The sequence below is a fragment of the Mytilus trossulus genome, chromosome 1 (genome assembly GCF_036588685.1).
Source record: "Mytilus trossulus isolate FHL-02 chromosome 1, PNRI_Mtr1.1.1.hap1, whole genome shotgun sequence".
NCBI lineage: Eukaryota > Metazoa > Mollusca > Bivalvia > Mytilida > Mytilidae > Mytilus > Mytilus trossulus.
Window position 1 is genome coordinate 70,879,571 of NC_086373.1, and position 23,303 is coordinate 70,902,873.

The 23,303-nt window shown below is 31.5% G+C and overlaps 2 protein-coding genes across 2 annotated transcripts; one reads left to right on the top strand and one right to left on the bottom strand.

Annotated features, from left to right (window-relative positions):
- Positions 1-6,733: 6,733 nt before the first annotated feature.
- LOC134683663 (uncharacterized) lies at positions 6,734-8,170 on the bottom strand. The gene has a single exon (XM_063542978.1). The coding sequence runs from the start codon at positions 7,939-7,941 to the stop codon at positions 6,763-6,765; it is 1,179 nt and encodes a 392-aa protein (XP_063399048.1). The 5' UTR covers positions 7,942-8,170; the 3' UTR covers positions 6,734-6,762.
- Positions 8,171-11,844: 3,674 nt separating this feature from the next.
- Positions 11,845-23,053, top strand: LOC134709869 (kynurenine/alpha-aminoadipate aminotransferase, mitochondrial-like). Its single transcript, XM_063570003.1, has 11 exons — positions 11,845-11,956; positions 12,542-12,632; positions 13,594-13,662; positions 15,496-15,628; positions 16,034-16,108; positions 16,819-17,091; positions 18,127-18,209; positions 20,444-20,540; positions 21,598-21,724; positions 22,234-22,436; positions 22,944-23,053. Exons 1-11 carry the CDS (start codon positions 11,875-11,877, stop codon positions 22,995-22,997), a joined length of 1,287 nt encoding a protein of 428 aa, XP_063426073.1. The 5' UTR covers positions 11,845-11,874; the 3' UTR covers positions 22,998-23,053.
- The last annotated feature ends 250 nt before the right edge of the window (positions 23,054-23,303 follow it).

Consider the following 23,303-nt stretch of genomic DNA (forward strand, 5'->3'; position numbering starts at 1 on the left):
TGCTGAACTTTATTGACCTGTTGTTAGGCGTATAAATGTTGCAAGCATATTTAAGGATAACTTGCTTTGTTTTACAGTGTAATAATGTTTTAAATGATAAGTTCCAACTCAAATGGCAATTATTCGAGAGAAAGATCTATGACTCTATTGAGACAGTTTCATTCCAATGATGTCCAAGCTTCTTGGTCCATGTGAGTTTGCCACCATTAAACCAATTGACAAAAATGTGCTGGAACAAAGCACATGAAAAATGTAAAAAAAAAGAAAGTTTGATAAATATCGACACAGCTACTGAACAACAAAATTGTATATTTAAAGACACAATAGTCACCTATCATGAAAAAAAAAATTTGTTTTGCAAAATATAAATCAACTAGAACAGAAAAAAACATGTGAATGAATTAAACAAGACAAACCAATCCAATTAAAGAAAGCCCCATGATAAAAAAAATAAAATGAAAACACACAAAACACAAACCACTATGTGACAGTGAAACCACTTATATCTCTTATCACTAAGGATAGATTCATATTAGTCATGGCAGAGATACATTTCTTTCATTATTCTTTAATCCTGCCAATGTTTTGACTTTTTACACATGAGATAAAAGTCGCATAATGTTTGTGGAAGCAGCGAGAGGATTAACTTTTGTGCACCATAAAGCTTTGATGCTTCATACTTTGAATACACATGTCTAATGTTATCTGATGAGAATGAAATGAAAGATTACAACCACCGAATAATTTCTAACTTTTTTATATCGAATTATTAAAATATTGATACACAGAAAATTAAAAAAGTATAAAGACACATTAAAACGACAATTTCTGAACTAATTAGGGAATACAGGTTCAAAACGAAATATAAGATTAAAAAGTTATGTGTCACAGAGATACCAATATGTAAACATGTATAGATATACAACATCGTAGGTGTCACAGAAATAACTAGAATGAAATGTACAGATATAATACATCGTAGGTATCACATATACTCATAGATAGGTTAACATGTACAGATAAATACATCGTATGAGTCACAGAAATAGCCATAGAATGAAAAGTACAGAAATAATAAATCGTAAGGTATCACATGAATACTCACAGGTCATGTATATGTATAATACATCGTAGGTATCAAAGAAATACTCGCAGGTCATCATGTATAGGTCTATTTAAACTCATCATAGATACCAGGACTAAATTTTGTATATACGCCAGACGCGCGTTTCATCTACAAAGACTCATCAGTGACGTTCGAAGTTGAAGAGCATTGAGGACCAAAATTCCTAAAAGTTTTGCCAAATACAGCTAAGGTAATCTATGCCTGAGGTATAATACATCGTAGGTATCACAGGAATACTAACAGGTCATCATGTATAGGTATAATTCATCGTAGGTATCACAGAAATACTCACGGGTCATAATGTACATGTATAATACATAGTAGGAATCACAGAAATACCCATAGGTCAACATGTAAAGGTATAGTAATCGTAGGCGTAGGAACCACAGGTCAACATGTATAGGTAAAGTAATCGTAGGAACCACAGGTCAACATGTATAGGTATATTAATCGTATGAACTACAGGTCAACATGTACAGATATAATACATCGTATGAACCACAAAAATACCCATAGTTTACATGTATAGATATAATACATCGTAGGATGAGGAATCACAGGATTACCCACAGGTCAACATGTACAGATATAATATATCGTAGGTATCACAGAAATGGCCTTAAGTCAACATTACAATGTGCTTCTTTGTATATATCTGTATGTTTTTGTAATGATTAAGATTATATCACAATATAAACTGTTTTCCCCCTATTTTTGACATTTTTAACTATTACGTCTGTTTGTTTGGTTCTCACATCGTTGTCAAAATAATGGAAACAATGAGAATTTTATACAATGTCATACAAGTTGAAGGTTTAGCTAGCTATGCAACCCTTTTTAAACCATAATTTTCTACGAAAGAAAATGCCTTTACCAAGTCAGGAATATGACAGTTGTAATCAATTCGTTTGATGTGTTTGACCTTTTTTTTTTGCCATCGATTAGGGACTTTCTGTTTTGAATTTTTCTCTGAGTTTGTTCTGTTTGTGATTTTACTTTTTACAGAATCAAAATCATTATTTTCCAATTGAAATATATACTAATAATTATTTAACACATTCACCTTTATTCATTTTTAAAGTATATAATTCTGGTGTAACAGTTCAATAGTGTAAATTAAATAGACGAACCGTTCACGAACCACTCCAATAGTTCTATAGTTGTATGGTTATTGTCATATAAGAATATAGTATCAAAGGAAGTAATGGTTTAAACAGTATTTGAATAGCGATTGTTTAATATTTTATTTTTATTGTGGTCAGTTTCTTTAACTGTAGATGGTATTATTTGACGGATAGATGTGATTTTCTATTTTTTTTTTTAAAGATTTGATAACCGTATCTAGCTGTTTTTCTTCCTATATATTTTTATATATATATATATATATGTACGTCTGAGTCAGTGACAACTCTACAACAGATTTATCCATCAGATCACCAGCAATGATGGTGATACATGGCTGTGTACATTATGTATATACAAATCGTCTAAACATCAACCCAACAATGTTAGATCTATAAAATATATATATATACTAGACAGATGAGAGTTTCTTACGTATTTTGGTAAACGAGGATTTTTTTTCACAGACATGTAAATAAAGGCAACAGAAAATTACAATATTAAATAACATTTGTGTCCAACAAAAAAGAGATATTTTTTATGTTGTAGATTCAAGACAGATATACGTAAAATATTTCACACAGTACGTTTTTGAGTATTTCTGCTATTCAAATTCCTGTTGTTTTCGACAAGTTTCTTATTTTGACTCTATGAGTAGACACAAATTAAAAGAGTTTGTCAATACCTCTACAAGAGGTTGAAAAAATGATATAGATATTGAACAGTTCTGCTTTCAAAGTTACAACAGATTTTTGAAAATGGTGGATGACATCTCGCTTGTTTAAATTTGAGTTGCTAATCGATCATAGGAGCGCAAATTTGAAAGACAAGAAACCCTTAAATTTTGACCCTTTTGGGCAAAGAGTGCATCATGTGCATGGAATGAAGTCAAAACCATATGGTACTGACTTGATATTTAATTTTTCAAAGGTTGATAACCTCTTTTGACATAATATGGTGTATAATCATAATATTTTATACATATTATCCATAACCATTTCTAAGAATTTATCAATGAAGTTTATTTTCAGATTTTCTAGTTACGAAATTATGTTACATAACTTGTTCAAGGTGCAGGAAACTAATATCTGTTCTAAAATGTCAATAATGTCATTGTTAAAGTAATCTTTAAAATAAGAGTTATTTTCCATTGTCCACAATTGTAGTTGAATTTGCTACAACCAATGGTTTGTACAATGCAATGTTTAATTGTACTTCCAACTGATAAATTAAAGCAATCTTTGTAACACAGGTTGTTTTCTCTTAATAGATTTATGCATTTCCAACAGCAGTTAACTACTGTTGCCTTTATTTATCCTTCAGCGCTTCAAACACTTTGATTTTAGTCTTTTTAGAGGCCACAATAGGAGTTTCTGCTTCGTAGAACGAAATTGTAAGTTGATCTGCATCACAAACAAAATATACCATTGAATATTGAAAGTGCAGTTTTCTGATGTTTTAATCATATTTATATGTCCTCTTCTTTGCTCTACGATAATCTTATGCATTTGAATTAGCATTAACATATGTTATGTCCATGGATATTGTTTAGTCCTATTCGTCAGTCATGGCCTATTGATTAAGAAACTTCTGTTTAGTTAAATGTTAAAATTGGGACTAGATCAGTTTGCGGGAAATCACCAGTGGAAGGTTAAAACTCTGCTAATGAATCTATATTTTGATTTCAAGGTTTGCATCTAACTATTAGAAATACTTACATGCAATGCGTTGCTCTGTATCAACAGTTTATCTGTTATTCGTCTATAATTGTAATTGCTGCTTTATTTGATGTCAGGTCTTTACAGTAATACTCACCTTTGTCTTTTTTCATGGTCATGTAGCTAAGTAGAGTTAGAAAATTAAATTAATGTGGTCCGATTGTTCTTAACATTTAAATTCTTCTTTAAAGGCAATTCAATATGCATTTACTGATCTGCAACAGTGTGATACCTCCTCATCGAATTTACCATAATAAGACCAGCGTAAATACTGGCTCAGGAATTCTTTATCCGGTTGGGGCACACAAACCTTCGTATTTTCATTACTTGATGAGGTTCGTGTTGCGCGTAAGTTGTAAAGTTTTCAGTATGTTGCAGTGTTTTTTTGTTGTTATGTCTTCTTTGATTTTTGTTTCCCATATGTCACTTTCTCTGCTTTGTGCATAATATTTGACTTCAGGAGGATTTTGAATTTCAGAGATGATTTTCGAAAAAGTACCAAATCCAGAGTGTTCCAAACAAAGTGGTCATGCAGAAAAAATAAAATGCAGGTAAAAACTAAGAATACAGTCAATTAAAAAAATAATCTGGGAAAATAACCATTACTCTTTTATAAATCTATTTCTATAAATATTCGTGAGGCTCACTCATTTGGGACGATAAACTAAATTAGTTACATCTAAAATAAATGTTTGGCATATAAATTGATATTAATTAAGATTTTTGTTCGCCAAAAGAGGAATCAGAAATCGTTCATCCAAAAAAAGAAAAAAAAAACATATTTACAAAAAGTACCGAAAGAAAACAACCATTTGGGTCACTCAACTTTAGAAAAAAGCTCCATATTTTCCAGCTCATATTAGGGTCGATACCTAATATTCAGCACTTTTGTGTTTTTTTGGTATATCATGGATATGCTTACCTGGTAAATTTATAGTTTATATACACAATTAATTTATAAAGATTCGAAACATGTAAGTTAAGCTTCCAAATGCATTTATGCATTGTATTCAGTTCTATAATGTAAAAAAATACTGTTCAGATAGAACAAATATTGTTCCTTTATCTCAAGATATTTAGGTACCAAAAACAACATGAGCTATGTCTAAGTTGGATGAATTAAATTGACCAACGTGTGTCTGTTTTTAATTTTCCTTGTGAAATACATTGTTGCCTGTGCTTATTGTTAGGGATTGTTTTCTTATTAACATGAAATGTCAACACATACATTTCTGTTCTTTTGTTCATGATGGATACTTGTCTCATAAGCCATCGTGACAAAACTGCTTATTTATTTGTTATACTGTCAAATAAAACTTTTATTGTATGCATTTTTTTCAAAGTTTAAGGACTAAAAGACATACTATTTATATTTTTTTTTCCGTCCATAACTTGGGCAACAGATTAAATTATATATTTATATGCAATATAAGGATTTTACATATTAATGTTAATCTTTCTTTTAGTACTGTTTCAGCTGTTGTTTATGACTCAAATTTATGTTTCTTTATCAATGTTGATATGGAAATGTCATTTTACAGACCCATACTTATGTTCCAATGCTATCTGACTTTTAGCTCAGATGGTTTGCCTTCAGTAAAAAAACACTTTTTGTATTTTTTTCGAATCACTTTGAATCGTTTGAAACATCTAGATGACTACTGTAGATGTTCGAAGGCAGACGAAATACGCACATTAGTTATTGCTTTGGTTATTTCCGTGTTATTGGTGTAGTAATTGTCTCATATGCTAGAACACCCAGTCTTTAGATTTATTTGAGATACATTCTGCTATTGAAACAACGAACTCCAAGGTTATTTAAAAAAGGGATAACGTACCATATTATATACATGGTATCTTTTGTTGAGTTTTATTTTTTATTTTTGTTGTAAATGGTTGTTGTTGTTGTTATTTGTTTTGGAAGGCGGCTTACTTATGTAGTAATTGCGCCTTAAATTCATATAACATAATTTAAGATATTATGTATATAATTATACTTTCAGTCTTTAATTTATTTTTAGTATTTAACGTTTTGGCGAGTAATCTTATGAAACTTTGACGAACATGGTTGCTGAATTACTAGAAAATATATATATGTTGAGAGACAAAAAAAAACACATATCAGAAGGTACATGTACTATGAAAATGAAAAAAAATCAAGAGCAAATGATAGTCCCTAATGAAATGTACATTATTAATTGATAGGTGTCATAAAATTGTTCAAAAAATTTATATGGTTGTTCACCTTTGTGTCGTCTGTGATATACTTATATACATGTATATAAAAAAAGTATATTTAGAAACCGGTAACAAGACATGTGCTAGTTATATGCTACCAATGTAAGGACGTCTCCCTCGATTGGTGTAGCAAATAAAGAATCCTTAAGAAAGGATTGATTGTAGTTTTTCCTTTTCCATAATGGTAGGTTGCATCAATTTTTTCCAAATAAATTGCCAAAGACATACTGGTATTTTGTGATTCCTCATTCCCTGACAAGGAAAAACACTTCTGTCATTGAACGAGAAATCATCCCTACCTATGCCCTTAATCGCCTATTTAGATTTATATATATATACAGTGTATAATATATAAATGGAGCAAAAATAGAAAAAAATATGAAAAAATTTAATACCAGTATATTATGGTTGTAAATGGTATCAAGCAGCAATCATGCATCACTTTCTTACACAAAATTAATGATATTGTCATTGGTATTTAAAACAATATCAATCTTTCATTTTCAAACACAAAACACAAAAGTATATGATGTACAAATCATTTAATACTAACAAAGTCTACGCTCGACTATCTTTTTCCCAAATAATACCACCTTTCCATTTTAAAAATTTGCTTAACTTCAATGGTTTTCCAAAAACTCTTTTTTTGGGAATGTATGACCGCGATTTGAAAAACGCCACAATATTACCTGCATCAAGAATGAAATTATCCCAGTGCATGAACACGTATTGAACATCTAATGTGGAAAACAAATCACTAGCTTCAGTTAATAGATTGATATTATGGTTTCGGAATGATATATCATACTTTAAAACAATCTTATTAAAAGGAACGAAGTGAGCTAGATCTTTCCACGTAATGGACGGTATAACTTTTTGTGAAGCAATGTTTTCAATTGTTATTTCTTCTTCATTAACAGACTGCACAGTTGCCGATGACATGTCCTTATCATCGTATGACACTTTTACAAATTCCTTTTTACTGGAGATTGCGTTCGCAAGCAATGTTATGCGTTTCTCAAATTTGTTCATTACTACGGACTTGTAAAAGGCTGGAAACAATTTATCAAAAGGTTCCACAGATACAACATTGTGTCCAAGCATTGCTGCTGTAAGACTATATAATCCTAAATGTGAGCCAATATCTATGAGGTTAAGGTCCTGTTGTTGTGCTAGTAATAGTTTGAATTCTCGTAGTAACTGTTTATCCCATACACCAGTTTCAATAAGTGATCGTGAGAAATTAATATCGTCCTTCGGATCAAATAAGCAAATGTAGGTTGTTTTGTGAAGATTTTTAAGCGGAATGCACGAAGAATTACTCCATACTGGTAATGACCAATCAAATACACGAATGTTGTCTAATCTTTCGATAGTTGAGTTGTAATATTTCGGTTGATGGTGTTCTTTCATTTGTTTACGACTAGATGACGATGTGTGGTTTGTACGCTTCCTTTGATTCGGTGGGCTTACATTTGTTTTGCTATCAGAAAGTAGCACCACAGCCTTATCTATAACGCCATCTTTTCCCGACTCTAGGACGGGAAGTTTTGATATTTTTGATTTTGTCCAGTTTTTCAAATTTTTCTGTAATTTGCCTAAATCAACACTGGTTAACAAATAACATATCAATATAAGTAGTACAAGAATTAATCCACATAACAATGCTGCCCTATTCACCATAGTACTTGGTGTTCTTATATAACGCCTCTTCAAACACAAAGTTTTCACCAACATATTAAATCATTCCTTTTCACTTGATGTACACAGATGTGGGTTGATGTAAAAATATACTAAGAGGATCAATGATATTACCGCTGCAGTTGCTAAAACAAGCCACATTTTAATGTCGACTCCGCAAAAATATAATCTTATTTTGACACGTAAAGTTATATAAATGTAAACATCTTCTTTTCATGTTTGATACAATTTTGATATCTCATAGAAATATCACGCAAAAGTTAGTTTTATATTTTACGTTATCATAAGAGAAGAACACTTTAAAATTGATTATATCTTACAAACTACACAAGAATAATGCTAAAATAAACTGCAGCTGTTGCATTGTTATTGTTTAATTCAATAAGGTTTATAAGTTGTATGTATCAAAATCACATGCAAGAAATGTACTGATATTTTCAGATACTATAGAATGTATTGTACGAGCGTTTCAAAAAGGATAAACACGAGTTTCATTGAGTTTTTTTCGGTTTATAAGCGTATATCAACACTTATTTTTATATGTTTAGCAATGCAAGTATATTTCTTTTTCTGCAATTTTAAAATATGAGTCATGTTCTTGTGGATAATTGTATCATGGCCACCTATACGACATCTCCTTATTTTGTAAACTAGGATGTAGAACTTTAAAATCATGAACCGATTACATTTATATATCTGAAAGTTGGTTGAAATATATTAATGATGTCCTGTCCTGTCACACCATAACTAACAATTCAATGAGTAAAATTGAGAATGGAAATGGGGAATGTGTCAAAGAGACAACAACCCGACCAAATAAAAAAACAACAGCAGAAGGTCACCAAATGAGTGTTTACATCTATATCCCATTGAAATTAAGATAAAAAGTAAAATAACAAAAACACTGAACTCCGAAGAAAATTCAAAACGGAAAAAAACACAATCAAATGACAAAATCAAAAGCTCTAACACATCAAACGAGTGGATACCAACTGTCATATTCATGACTTGGTACAGACACTTTCTTAATGTAGACAATGGCAGATAACACTTGCTTTCATAGCAAGCTAAACCTCTCATTTGTATTCGAGTTGTATAAAATTCCATTACATTTACAACAATGTGTGAACAAAACAAACATACATACTAGGTAAAAATGTCAAAAAATGGGATACAGCAGTCAACATTGTGTTAAAATAATAAAAGTAAACAAATATGTCAGCAAAGAAAACCTAAAAGGTATATAGACAAAGCACATTAATTATACTACTAGAAGGTTCTATTTCATATTGTACATGACGCTCACACATGGTTACATTACAAGGACGCCATTAACAGGTGTGTGTTCCTGACTCCAACGCTGCTCCAACAGATTTAAGAAGAACTGATATCGACACTTCATTAGTTTTGGCGTATTAAACTATAAATCTGATTCCTTTGATATCTAAATATATCACTGAGTCGATGCCGCTGCTGGATTACGTTTCTTCATCGAATGTATCACACAAACGTAGTCAGCACTTCGGTGTTAACACGGTTATCAATAAAAATATCATAGATAAAAATTATATAAAAATGCAAAATAAAGTACGCAGTCGAAGAGCATTGAGGACCACAATTCCCAAAATTTTTGCAAAATACAGCTACGGTAATCCATTCCTGATGTAGAAAATCCTTTATATTTCAAAAATTCAAATTTTTTTAAACAGTCGATTTATAAAGAGGCGTTTATGTATTTACCAAATAACGTTTTAAGTACAAACTAGTTCTTTTTCCTTTACACAATCCCTTTTTGCTCTGGACCAACTATATTTCTTTTAGCTATAAACTTTTCTAATCTGTTATTTAATATTTAAAAAAAATATTTCCTACATAACCACTTATCGTGATGCCCCTAAAATTTGATGGGTAATCTTTAGATCCTACATTATGTAATGGGACACTAAATCTTTTATCCCATATTTCAGGAAATTGTCCTATTGTTATACTTTGTTAAATATCTTTTTATGGATTTTCTTATCCCAGACATAGAAAACCTTAGCTGTATTTGGCACAACGTTTTGAAATTTTGGATCCTCAATACTCTTCGACTTTGCACTTGTTAGACTTGATATGAGCGTCACTGATGAGTCTTATGTAGACGAAACTCGCGTCTGGCGTACACAATTACAATCCTGGTACCTTGATAACGTTTTACAAAACATTTAAACAGATATGATTGGCTGCACTTGAGCATCTCATTTATTATGGAGCCAAATCTGCCTGATTTGTTTTAGCGATTTAAATGTTTCATTTAACTCTTTTTCTTTGATTTTATAATCCTATTCTGTGAAAATTTTATGCTTTTATAGTTTAATAAGTGAATCAATTAGTTCTTTATTTACAGGTAAGGAATTTGAATCAAGCTTTTTCGAATAGTGTAACCAATCAGAGTTTGATATATTAGATGTATCTCATTTCGTAGAGGATTCAGAACTGAGAGACTGTAGTAAGGCCGGGTATTGTACAATAAGATCATTACGGAACTGTGTATATTTACTTTTCCTAGTTTTTCTATAAAGTTTTAAAAAACTGAAGAAATTCCCTCTAACAATAAGGTCGTTATTATATATATTTTTTCTTGTCATATAATTTTTAACGCATTTTAATTGAAGAAAAATCAAACCACTTTAGTTGTTCCTTTTTATTTTTAGTACTTGGATTAATGGAGGGGTTATCGGAGAGTGTTCATTCTGAATATTAGTACATGAACTTTCATATCTATATGTAACATAACAGAGACCTGAGGTGATCAAAAAGATCAACTAACAAGTCATGAACATAAAAAAAACTTTATCTAATAGTTCCTCTGATACTATAAAGTAGTCAACTACACTGCTCCCACAAGGATTCTGGACAGTTAATTATCCAATGAAATCCCCTCTGGTTTCTGCGGTTAACAATTCGAAGCCCCATCTGCACACATTTATTATTTAATAATTTCCCACTGGTAGATAAGAGCACGTCTTTACTACTATTCGGACTGATATATCATAATCAGGGTTGTAACTATCATATAAAGGGAGAAAATTATATTGGGAGTCATTATCTATAAAGTCAAGTTCTAGAAAAAAAAATTAAAGAAACGCCATAAAACAACCCACAAAGCATTACATATAACTAACTACCAAGAAACACAAACCAACATCAGTAATCTTACAGCAATACAATTCTGAATTTCTAAGGAATTTTTAAAGATACATACTACATATGCTGCGATATAGATATACATTAAATGACTGTTTATTACGGAACAAACGTAATCCGCCCATATGATGTCAAGTTTAGTTTTCAACCGATTTTCATTATAAATTTCTTGAAATGGAAGCAGGCTTAACTGTGTCTTTGTACAATGGGATACATACCATATTAACAGACATGCCACGAATCACATCGTTATAAATCACAAATCAAGTTTTAAAAAGGAGAAACTGAAAGTTGCTTAATCAGGACTGAGTTTATTTCATAAAGATCTGAGCACATTTGGACCATGTGTTAAACTTTATGTGAAAGGCAATTTAAAATAGGAAAACATCTAAACATAGACGACATAGACGGATGGTAAATCAATGACAGACAGAACATAATCGACTATGAACAAGACATAATATGGAACGCTATATATATTCTAGTAAGTACAAGAAAGACGCCTTTTTTCGGTAGCCACACAAAAAATCCACCACCAGGATGCGACTTTGCATGATAAACTATTGCCATCATATACATCTATGTCGTTTTTATCACTTAATTTACCAAATAGGATACATATGGTAATTGCTAAATGTTTTGTGACTATGTTTAAACATTGATGTTCTAATTCCCGACTTTGCTTATTAGAATTCAATATCATGATCGGTATCTAGTGAATATAACTATTCAAATTAATGACTTTAACTTTGCTTGGCGTTATACGTACAACCTGAGTGTACGATGGATTACGAACGTTACTTAAATGAAACTGGTATTGGTAGGAAACCATCACCAATCCGATCACAACATGCAAAACTAGTATGTGAGTACAAAACAGCAGTTAATTTAATTTTTAATTCAAACATATTTATTTATAGTGGATTGGAAAATAAGTTTTGCAACTTATTTACTAATAGACCCTTTACCACTTTGCGGGTGCGAGTGCTGCCCTTTTCGAAATCTACAAGGGTGTATTTTACGTGCAAGAGATATGGCTCTCTCTTAACACGAGTCAGCCATTTATCGTCCCCTTCCGACGGATAATCATCGGTTCCTCGAGACCATACTCGTAAACGGTGTCAAGGGATAGCCGAAAATTCCGTCCCTGAAATTTTCATCCCAGAACAGTAATCGAACTAGGAACCTTTGTGTTAGTAGTCCGATGTACTAACCACTACAGTCACGGCTCTCTCTCAGCATTTATTTGTGCTAGAGTTTCAAAAAAATTTAAACGCTGACATCGAAACATTGAATTTGCACGAAAGAAAAGAAAATGTTGGGAGTTAGTGCGTAATATAACACTGTAACTTTCAAATAATAGAAAAGATCTAAAAAAAAATATTGAACGATTTCGACATACTATTTAACTTTTCTTTACATGTAAATAAGACGCAATCAATCTTTTTAGCTATGGGACCTGAGGATGATGTCATATATTTATCTGGAGGAATGCCGAACCACAGTACCTTTCCTGCTGTCAAAGCCACATTCCAGTTAAGGTGAGTTAATACCATTACTGAGTTATTTGATACTTTTTCTGTTAGTTAACGTAACGTTTTCATTTTATTTATAAATACATCAATCGTCATGTCACCCAATAACTTTTATCTTGGATTAAAAAAGAAATTAGCATAACATCAGACTTTGTTTCAAATAATATTCCTTTCAAAAAATTGTAAAATACAAAGAAACTAAGGTTTCAACTCCTGGAGGCAAAGTTATGCTTTAATTTTTAAGCCCTTCTTTTGGCACAGAACTGTTCAACTGTCAGGGCTGTATCTAGGACTGGGAATCAGACGAGGCAGGGTTAGGGGTCACCGACTGATGCCATAATGTTATGTGTAAATCAGTCGCATCCATCTGAAAATTGTAATATTAGGGTTCGAAATTATCGAACATATCTTGTGACATCCGTTGTTGTATCATATTTACCTTATGAAAACCTGTTTTAGATTATCATAGCCGACTTACAGATACTTGCCTGGATTTTTTTTTTACCGTAAAACATGTATCCATTTACAGTAGGGTTCATGTTTGGTATAAGAAAAAACGTTTGTGTGGTCAACGTGTCATTTAAAATAACACATATATTTTCAATAAACATTTATAAAGCACATATAGTGGATCATAGTCTGTGAAGGCATTTCATGTGCCACTTGGATCCTTTCGTTTGATTACTTTATTAGAATTTATTTACTTTGCTAAATTTATAAATGCATAGCACACTTAAACTAATAATGATAGAAATTTAATACAATGCCATGTTTAAATCTGTTACCGTCATTTTTTGCAAGACTTATTCATTATTTCCAAAATGGTAATTTGGTTAATGGTCTTGCAAACCCTATATATTGTTATCCTATTATAACATATAATTGTTGACATTAAAAGTTTTATCATATGCATTACTGCAGGATAATAAAAATTGTAATGAATATGGGGTTTTATTTTAAATTTCAGAGATGGCTCATCTATTGAACTTGACCACAATGCCACGAAGGACGCTTTACAGTATGATGCAAGTCCTGGGTACAATTTTGTTAACATAGTTTTAATATTACTTAAATCCCCCCCCTCCCCCCCCATATTTTCACCACTTAAAACTCTTGGTTTTATTAACTTTCTTGTGAATAGCATTCCTTTGTTAAGGAAATCATTTCCTAGAATACTGCTTCGAAATGGAAAGTTCATAATTGAAAAACTAAATTGATCTCTTTAATCGTAAAGTGGTTTTTTTTTCAAGCGACCCTTTTTGATAGTTATTTCTAGATGTACTTGACGATACGAGATAGGCAACTGTATCTGTCGTATCTGTCTTTTCAAGTTCGATGGGACAGATGCGTTCAATATAGTAACCAATTTGTGAATTATTTAGAGTGAAAATATTATCTATTTAGCGGAAATTTAAGTTGAAAAACCTCTAACTTCTTTTCTTTCTTTCTAAGAAGTTCCTGTAAGAAGTCAACATCATATGAATAAAAGAACAAGTATGTAAGAATATGAATATGAGTCCAGTTATTTATCATGGGAATGCCATCTGTTTTTCGAAATACAAATTATTATTATCAATAAACTAGATGATGATTCAAGGGGGTTGGCGTGTAGAGTCCATTTTTCTTACTTTGTTTATTTTGCAGGATATGTAATTGGCTGAAGGAAGATCAGCAAGGTTAAGAATCTTTCATTTTGTACTTTAATCAAGGGTGCCGCCAGTGTAAACCAACTGACTGGTGTGATTATTAACTGAACATTTGTCTGTTTAGTTGCAGTGTGAAATACATATGTATTTAAGATACCTAATGGGCATTTTTTTTATTTATTGACAAACAAATCAATTTACAAAGTTCAGATGAGATGCAAATTCAGATCACGCAAACAAATTTTATATTTTATTTTCAAGATTAAAAGACTATACAAATTTATGTGACGTATATAATTTTTCTGACGTCGGACACTCGAGTAGATCCATGTGTTCGTGGATAGGTTTTTGTGTCCTGTTAAATTGTTCCTTTTAAAAGTTTTGGATTCTCATAAATTCTATGTATAACTTTTGGACTAGTTTGATTTCTGTAATTTATTCTTACATACTTTTGATTTTTTAACCCTGTCTGCGCTCATTGCCTATGTAAAATTTAAAATTGTTTATAATCCAGGTACTTTTGATAACTATTGTATGCACATTGAACGACAAATTTATGTGACGTATATAATTTTTCTGACGTCAGACACTCAAATCAATCCATGTGTTCGTAGATAGTATATGTTGTTGTGTCCTGTTAAATTGTTATACGATGATGACTGATGTTCCCATATTTTGACTATTTTATTGATTGTGACTGTTTATTTAACGCATCATGTAAATGTAACGGAATTTGATGAGACTGTTATTAAAGTGAGAGGGTTAGCGCTATAGAACCAGGTTTAATCCACCATTTTCTACATTTGAAAATGCCTGTACCAAGTCAGGAATATGACAGTTCTTGTCCATTCGTTTTTGATGCGTTTTGTTTTTTGATTTTGCCATGTGATTATGGACTTTCCAAATTGATTTTCCTCTGAGTTCAGTATTTTTGTGATTTTACTTTTTGACAGTATTTCGAATGATTTCTCTTCCTATTTGTGTTTCGAATGTGTGGGTATTGAGTGTTCCCAATGAAGGTATATCCAGAAAAAAGCACCTCGAACGCTTAGTAATGTATTATTTATATAATTTGTTTACATTTTTTTTATTTGTGATGTTAAAACTGAGTTAAGACACCATACTTTGTAATGGCGTCCGAAACAAAAGCACAGGAAAACTCAAAGCAATAAGCAATTTTATATGTTTATCTATCTGAAATAAAACAAAATGGTCTTTTTCAGGTTCAAAGAGTTACTTAATTGGATATACGAGCTGCAAAGACAAGTACACAATCCTCCAACCTACAATAATGATAAACATCCTGGAGAAATGAAGTGCATTATGACAAATGGAGCACAGCATGGATTATCATTGGTGCGGATAAGTTATAATCAAATATTACGACCTCTTGGTCCTTATGACGAGATTTAATTTACATCATCCTTCGATTTTAACACAAACAGTTGTTATAAAAATATTGTCTGTTTCTAAATGCTTATTTGTCTAAAAAAATATTTATTTGATTCGACTTTAAAGATGTCACGCCAATATTTCCTTTATGTGAAATTCAAAAGAATTGAAGGAATGTTTAGAAATTTGATTTTAAAGAATGTAAATAGTTAACTAACTAGATATATCAACAATTTAAGAGTCTAGTAGTTGATGTTCGTCATGTTTAAAAAAAAATTAAAATCTTACTAATTTCTAACTCCAGCAACAACAAAAAGAACAACAACAACAAAAACCCGGACAAAATCTAATACTTAAGTTATTTTTCAGGTTATGGGAAATCTTGTATGCAAAGATGACATCTGCTTGATGGAATCGCCAGCTTATGCAGGAGCAATTTCAGTAGTGAGTTATTCCGAAGATAATCAGATACATCTGTTAGGCAAAACAATCTCTTGTTGACCTTCCAATCATTAAAATTATTTTCCAGGAACAATTGACATTATTATTTTCATTTCAATAGAAAGATTATGTAACCACGAAGTTGCCTGTTTAAATTCCTCTGATAGACATGACAAGTTTATAAATGATAACTATTTAACAAAAATTGATGCACACATCTAGAGCACACTTATATGCGGTAAAGATGTTCTAAATAAAGGTAAAAGTAGTATACCGCTGTTCAAAACTCATAAATCCATGGACAAAAAACAAAATCGGGGTAACAAACTAAAACCGAGGGAAACGCATTAAATATAAGAGGATAACAACGACACAGCACTGAAATGTAACGCACATAGAAACAGACCAAGCATCAGACAAAATCCCACGAGAATAACAAACATAACATCAAAACCAAATACATAAATTTGGGATAAACAAGTACCGTGACACGTCTTATAGCAATGTGAATTTACACTAAAAAATAAGAGAAAACAAACGACGCAACGTTAAAATGTAACACACACAGAAACGAACAATAATATAATAATGGCTAAATGTTTTTCACAGAACAATCTATGTGTTTAACTTTCTAAATTGTAACTTTAGCGTATGATGAAGTGCTATTTTATAACATTCACATTGATCATCTATTTTCCTGTAATACATTTAAGCTGAATCCTCTGGAGCCTAAGATGATACCCATAGATACAGACAAACATGGTATTATACCTTCAGAGCTGAGAAAAGTGTTATCCAGATGGAATCCTTTAAAAATACAACAGCCTGGTAAAGATGGACCGAAACTTTTATACTGTGTACCTACATGTGGAAACCCAACAGGTGCAAGTTTAACGCTTGAGAGAAAGAAAGAGATTTATGAACTTGCTAGGGAATACAAGTTCTTGATTATAGAAGACGACCCCTACTTTTATCTAAGATCCAAAGTAAGTTTTGATTGCAACTATTCAGAACATTTAGATGACATTACTATTTAATAGCACGTGAAAAATATCAAGAAAGCCGAACATTTGAATATAGTCCCCTCCTGTGTGCTCATATCAAGCTGTTGAGGCACACGCAAAAAAAAGAACAAGACCGACTTGGGGAATGTGTCATGCATCCTGTATTATTTGTTTTGCTGGTTTATAAACAAAAATGTAAAAAAAAATCTGTCAAACCCCAATGTAAATTCAAAATGAGGAAGTCCATAAATAATGACAAAACAAAACGCTCTACTTTTTGAATTTCGACAATTAAAATTACTGAAATACAAATGTCATATTCCTTACTTCATACAGATATAGAGACGAAAAATATAGCTTTTGCATGTTAGTGTCTTTTCCTCTTTTTACTTATATCATAGAATTTAGGGTTGTAATATATGTATTACTGTTTATATAAACTTATAAAGTGACGAAATGTCCTTACCACAAGCTACACAAAATCGACGCCAAATCATTTCAAGATTTGGTTCGGACGTTTGGTTGTACCTGAGGAAACCGAAATTACCAATGAGAAATCACACCCTAGTATTTACAATAATGTTGTTTGTGAGTTTGTAAAGTAATTTACGACCTATATAAACTTATTTGCATTTGGATACACTTGTTCTGAAGAATTATCAATTTTTACACGGTAGTAATATCTTTGAATATGATCTTTATCAGGATTTACCTTGATTTGTCTCTAAGAAAGATTGAATATAACTTAACTTATATTGTTATACATTTACATAAGATATGGTACTTTACAAAATTCTACATTTGATAACAAAAACAATCATATATAGCTTGACACAACAAGGGTTCTAAATTGATGACTTTCAAAATGTGAACTAAGGAGAGTATTAGAAAATAATACAAAAAAAGTAATAATATTCTGAAAAATAGTCAAATAATTGTTAAAATATAAAATATTGGCAAACATTGTATCAATTCTAGCATGTGCAAGATAAATAATTTCTTTCTTTTATATATCAGCCTTATGTGCCTAGTTTTTTGTCAATGGATACTGATGGGCTTGTATTGAGGATGGACTCTGTATCAAAAGTAGTATCAGCAGGGTAAGTAACGAAATGATATAGTTTACATAGTATATTTACAGTTGGTCTATGAATGTAAAAAGTAAAATCACACGTACTGAACTTGGAGGAAAATCAATTCGGAAAGTCCATAATCACATGACAATCAAATAACAAAACACATAAAAAACGAATGGTCAAGAACTGTCATTTTCCTGACTTGGTACAGGTATTTTCAAATGTAGAAAATGGTGGATTAAAACTGGTTTAACGGCGCTAAACCTCTCACTTTGATGACAGTCTCATAAAATTCCGTTATATTTACAATGATGCGTTTAACTAAACAGACACAATAGATAAAATAGTTAAAATATGGGTACAGCAGTCATCATCGTGTAAAAATTTTAAAAGGGACAATTTAACAGAACACACAAACATCTATATCTACAAAGACATGCATCGATTTGAGTGTTTGACGTCAGAAAATTTTATACGTCACATATATTTGTCGTTCAATGTACATACACACAATTTTAAAATTTCACAGTGGCAATGTTAGCATACAGGGTTAAAAATCAGAAGTATGTAAGAAGAAAATTCGGAAATAGACCGATATTTAAATTAGTCCAAAAGTTATACAGAATTTATAAGAATTCACAAATAGTTAATTCCACTACGCGATTGAATGATTTTGACGTGTGTGGTTCAACGTATTTTATAATTCATAATAGAAATATCTCTTAATGACATAAAATAGAACATTATCATACTGACGGGATAACAGAGTCGCGTTATGAGAATCAAAGAAATACAAAAAGTCGCATATACAAAACACACCACCCAATACAAACACATTGACGGGATGTATAAGTACCGAGCCACGTTAAACGGATATCACATAAAAAAATCCAACAGTAAAAGTAATACTAATAATAGAACAAAGACAAATGAAAGAGCAATTAAACACGCTGTTAAGATGATAAACAACATCAGTACGCAGAATCTATACATCAAGACCATCATGTATTATTTGTGAAGTTGATACGGAATATTTATCATCAAGGTCTTGGTACGGTCTTGGTATCTTACGATGAACTTTTTTTTAGAAAAAGGACGAGACGTTCTTTGACATTCCCCTGGTTCATCAACTTTCTACTCAGACACTGATTACGTTTTACAAAGTCTGAGTAGGAGCTACAAGCTCTTGAATATCGAATAAATTGGGAAATATATATCCCATATGCCGGTGAAGTTGGTATATTGCTACTAAGATAACTGTTAACTTCACCAAGTATCATTAAGCCATGAAAATTTCAATAAGTGGTTAACCTACATTTCGGGACCTTTAATTAAAGCCAACAATAGTGTACCGCTGTTCAATAGTCATAAATCGATTAACTGAAACAAATCCGCGTTACAAACCAAAATCGGGGAAACACATCAACTTACTGAAGAAAACAACAGAATAACATAAACACTGAACTGCTACAAAAACAAACGCCAACATACAACAATTGGTAAAGTCAACGAAAAAACCATGACTATAAACGTGGCTATAATAAAAACGAAGGAGGATAATGGATTGATGAGTGATAATTAAATGCATATTCAGGACAATAAATAAGGAACGAAAGATACCAGAGGAACAGTCAAACTCCAAAATCGAAAATAAACTGACAACGCCAGGGCTAAGTATGAAAAAGACAAACAGAAAAACAATAGTACACATTACATAACATATAAAACTAAAGAATAAGCAACACGAACTCCACCAAAAACTAGGGGTGATCTCAGGTGCTCCGGAAGGGTAAGCAGATCCTGCTCCACATGTGCACCAAATATGTTGCTCATGTTATACTTTTATATAAAATCCTGTAAATAATCTAATTCGGGAGGTCACAATCGTGAAAGGGAAGGGGATTGTAGTAACGAAGTCAGGAACATATCCGATTTTATCTGTGAAACGGTTATTCCATAACGGTCAACCAACTCGTGATACCGCCCGTAGGGATGATTTCAAAATGAAGTACGAAATGAACCCTGATTTATGTTTGATCGACCAAGTTAAGATGGCAAGGTAAAATCATGCAAGCACTGCCATTTACACGATTTACTCAGTAAATGACAGAACTTAACAATAGTGATAGCAAGATGCAAATTAAATTCGTATTCTTATTGTAAACCAAGTTCCGTGTGACATTATTATTTATTTGAAATGCCATATCTGGTAACATTAGACGAAAATATACGTTAAAAGAGTATGATGTCTATTTTAGGATTCGTATTGGTGTGTTGACAGGACCTGCTCCATTGATTGACACATTTACATGTAATTTAGAAACGTCTGTTCAGCATACAAGTGGATTATCACAGGTAAATATGTTCGTGTATTTCAACCATCTATTATCCCATATTTGATGAACTTGTGTTCAACGAATAAAACACAAACAAATATTTCATTCCTTATTCCATGCTGGTGAGTTTTTGTAGCAAAAAATAAACCATTTAAACCACCCGGGTCAGATATTCTGTGTTCAAATGTTACATGCAATTGGTGGTTTGATAGCGATCTAAACCTCTCACTTGTGTGAACAAATTCAGCAGACATAATAGGTCAACATGTCAACAATATGGGTACAGCATTGTGTTATAATCTTAAACAATAAAAAAAAAAAGATAAATCACATTAGCAAAAACAAGAATACAAAAATGACCCATTGGACAACAACACAATCAACCGACCCACGTCAAATCGATATACGAATAAACTGTAAAAGTAATAACTTACACACACTATTTTGTCTATATTAACATTTAACTTGGTATCAATTGTGTCATTGGCGTGTGTTTCATTGTTTTTTGAAGAAGCAATGTAAACGAAATTAGGCTGGAAAATATATTATTGTCACTGTATGCGACTTGAGTATTCCTCTTGTTTTTATTTTTATTCCTTCAAGAAAAGTCGTTACGGAGTTTATAAATGATATTGAAAAAACAAACTTAATTTGACACGAACTTTTTCATACGACGTTTGACGCTTTTGAAATACAACGCATAATAAACTCATTATATACACAGGGACAAAATTGTGTACGCCTAACCGCGCGTCTACAAAAGATTCATCAGTGAGGCTCGAATTCAAAAATTCGAAAGACTAAATAAAGAACGAAGTTGAAAAGCATTGAGGATCCAATATTAATGACTGTAATATTTTTTCTGTCTATTCGAAATGACATAATAAATGTGATGCACACTGTGAAATAACCCTCTACGCGTGTTATTCAGTCTGAACCTGTTTTTATGTTATTTCTTCATAGACAGAAACATATGACAATAAATATTATCCAAGGATACCAGTTAATTGAAAATAACATTCAAGTTCATTCATAATGCAATTAATCGTCTTTTGGTTTTTTTATTTTACGTTTAGCAATTTCTGTTAGCATTGTTGAAGAAATGGGGATATGAGGGTTTCTTTGCAAATGCAGACAAAATGTCAGCATTTTATGAAAAAATGAAATATGAATGTTTAGAAGCTGCCAGAAATCACTTACAAGGTAGGGGTTCTTATGATTTTTTTACAATTATAAGAATTACATATGGTTTAGATAATTTGGAAACATATTAAACTGATGATCACAGATGATATACTAAAAGATTTAAAATAAGCAGCCCAATACTGTGATTTTTTGGTACCATATTATGATTAAACTTCAGTTGTCGGATATCACGGTGGATCATTTTTCCAATGCACTGAAATTACACTCAGACAATCATTGCCTAATAAAGTCTGTTAATTCTAAAATAATTGTAGAGTAGAATTTTGTAAAAGATTTCAATTTGTCGTTTCATTGGTCATGTTTTACTTCATACAAATTAACTCTATTCCGTGAGTAGATTTTCGTTATAGCTATTTTTTATACATTGTATATGAATTGATATTATAAGCCTAGACATAAGTTCACTGGAATCAAAATCAAATTTAGATTGTCTGAAGTTGACAGTTCCTTATATATATATTCCATATGGAAGCTGTCCATGCATTAATAAAACATATGTGTCGTAGATGTTGCAGAATGGGACGAACCAGAGGGTGGAATGTTTCTGTGGATAAAACTGAAAGTAATGGATGCAAATCCAGTGGTTGAAAAGTTAATGGAGGAGAAAAATGTTTTTGTTGCACCAGGATGGTATTTTACTCTTGATTCAAAGCCATGCCCATATATAAGAGTTGCCTTTTCAAATACAACATACGAGAACATGAACAAGGTATTTCTAATGTATATATAAGTTTTAGTGCAGGTATTTCTTAAGGAACACACTTCTTTAGTAGTTTTAGATGAAAAAAGTGAAAAACCGTAAGGATTAAAACAAAAAAATACGGAAAACAAAATTATTGTATGTTTTATAATCACAAAAAAAAGTTTTACTGAAAAGCCTTATTAAGACTTTGTCAGAAATTGTGAAGTCAAGACCAAATCGAATAAAACATCACATAATGTTTTCTGTTATTTCCGGTGCCCTGTTATTGATTTTGATATTGTTATTTATTGAGTCTCGAAAATGAAACGTATATCCATATCTTTCATGTGTTCGATGTGGTTTCTAAATTTGCACCGTTTAAGCAGTGTGGAAGATTTTAGTCTTTTTAATATAAATCTTTCTGAAATAAGTAACTTTGTTTACAATTCTTATCAAGTTTTCATGTTTATATCTTAATACGGTTTTAGCTGGGATACTTCTGACATTCTGTATGATTTCTTTTTTCTTTTCCAGGCATTTGAAAGTTTAGCCCAGGTGATAAAAAAGTATAAATCAGAAAATGAATGACATATAAAACGAATATGATGAAATCAGAGTAATATCACATTTAAATTATATCATATACAATCTATAAAATTCTTTTTTAATAAATTATGTTAGAGTATAGAAAACAATGCTTGTTCTCCATCCTAGAAACCAAGATTAAAATTTCAAGCCAGACGCACGTTCAGTCCAATATAGACTCATCACTGACAACCCGAGTAAAATAAAATTTAAATGACTAAAAAAAGAACGAAGTTGGAGAGCATCAAGGACCCAAAATTCTAAAAGGTTATGCCGAATAAAGCTACGGAAATCTATTCTAGGGATAGA

Bases quoted from the DNA above. Each gene is read 5' to 3' on its own strand.
- LOC134709869 (XM_063570003.1), top strand. From the start codon at position 11,875: ATGGATTACGAACGTTACTTAAATGAAACTGGTATTGGTAGGAAACCA. The intron at 18,210-20,443 runs GTAAGTAACGAA...TGTCTATTTTAG, and splicing joins TCAAAAGTAGTATCAGCAGG to GATTCGTATTGGTGTGTTGA. The intron at 20,541-21,597 runs GTAAATATGTTC...TTTTACGTTTAG, and splicing joins ATACAAGTGGATTATCACAG to CAATTTCTGTTAGCATTGTT.
- LOC134683663 (XM_063542978.1), bottom strand. From the start codon at position 7,941: ATGTTGGTGAAAACTTTGTGTTTGAAGAGGCGTTATATAAGAACACCA.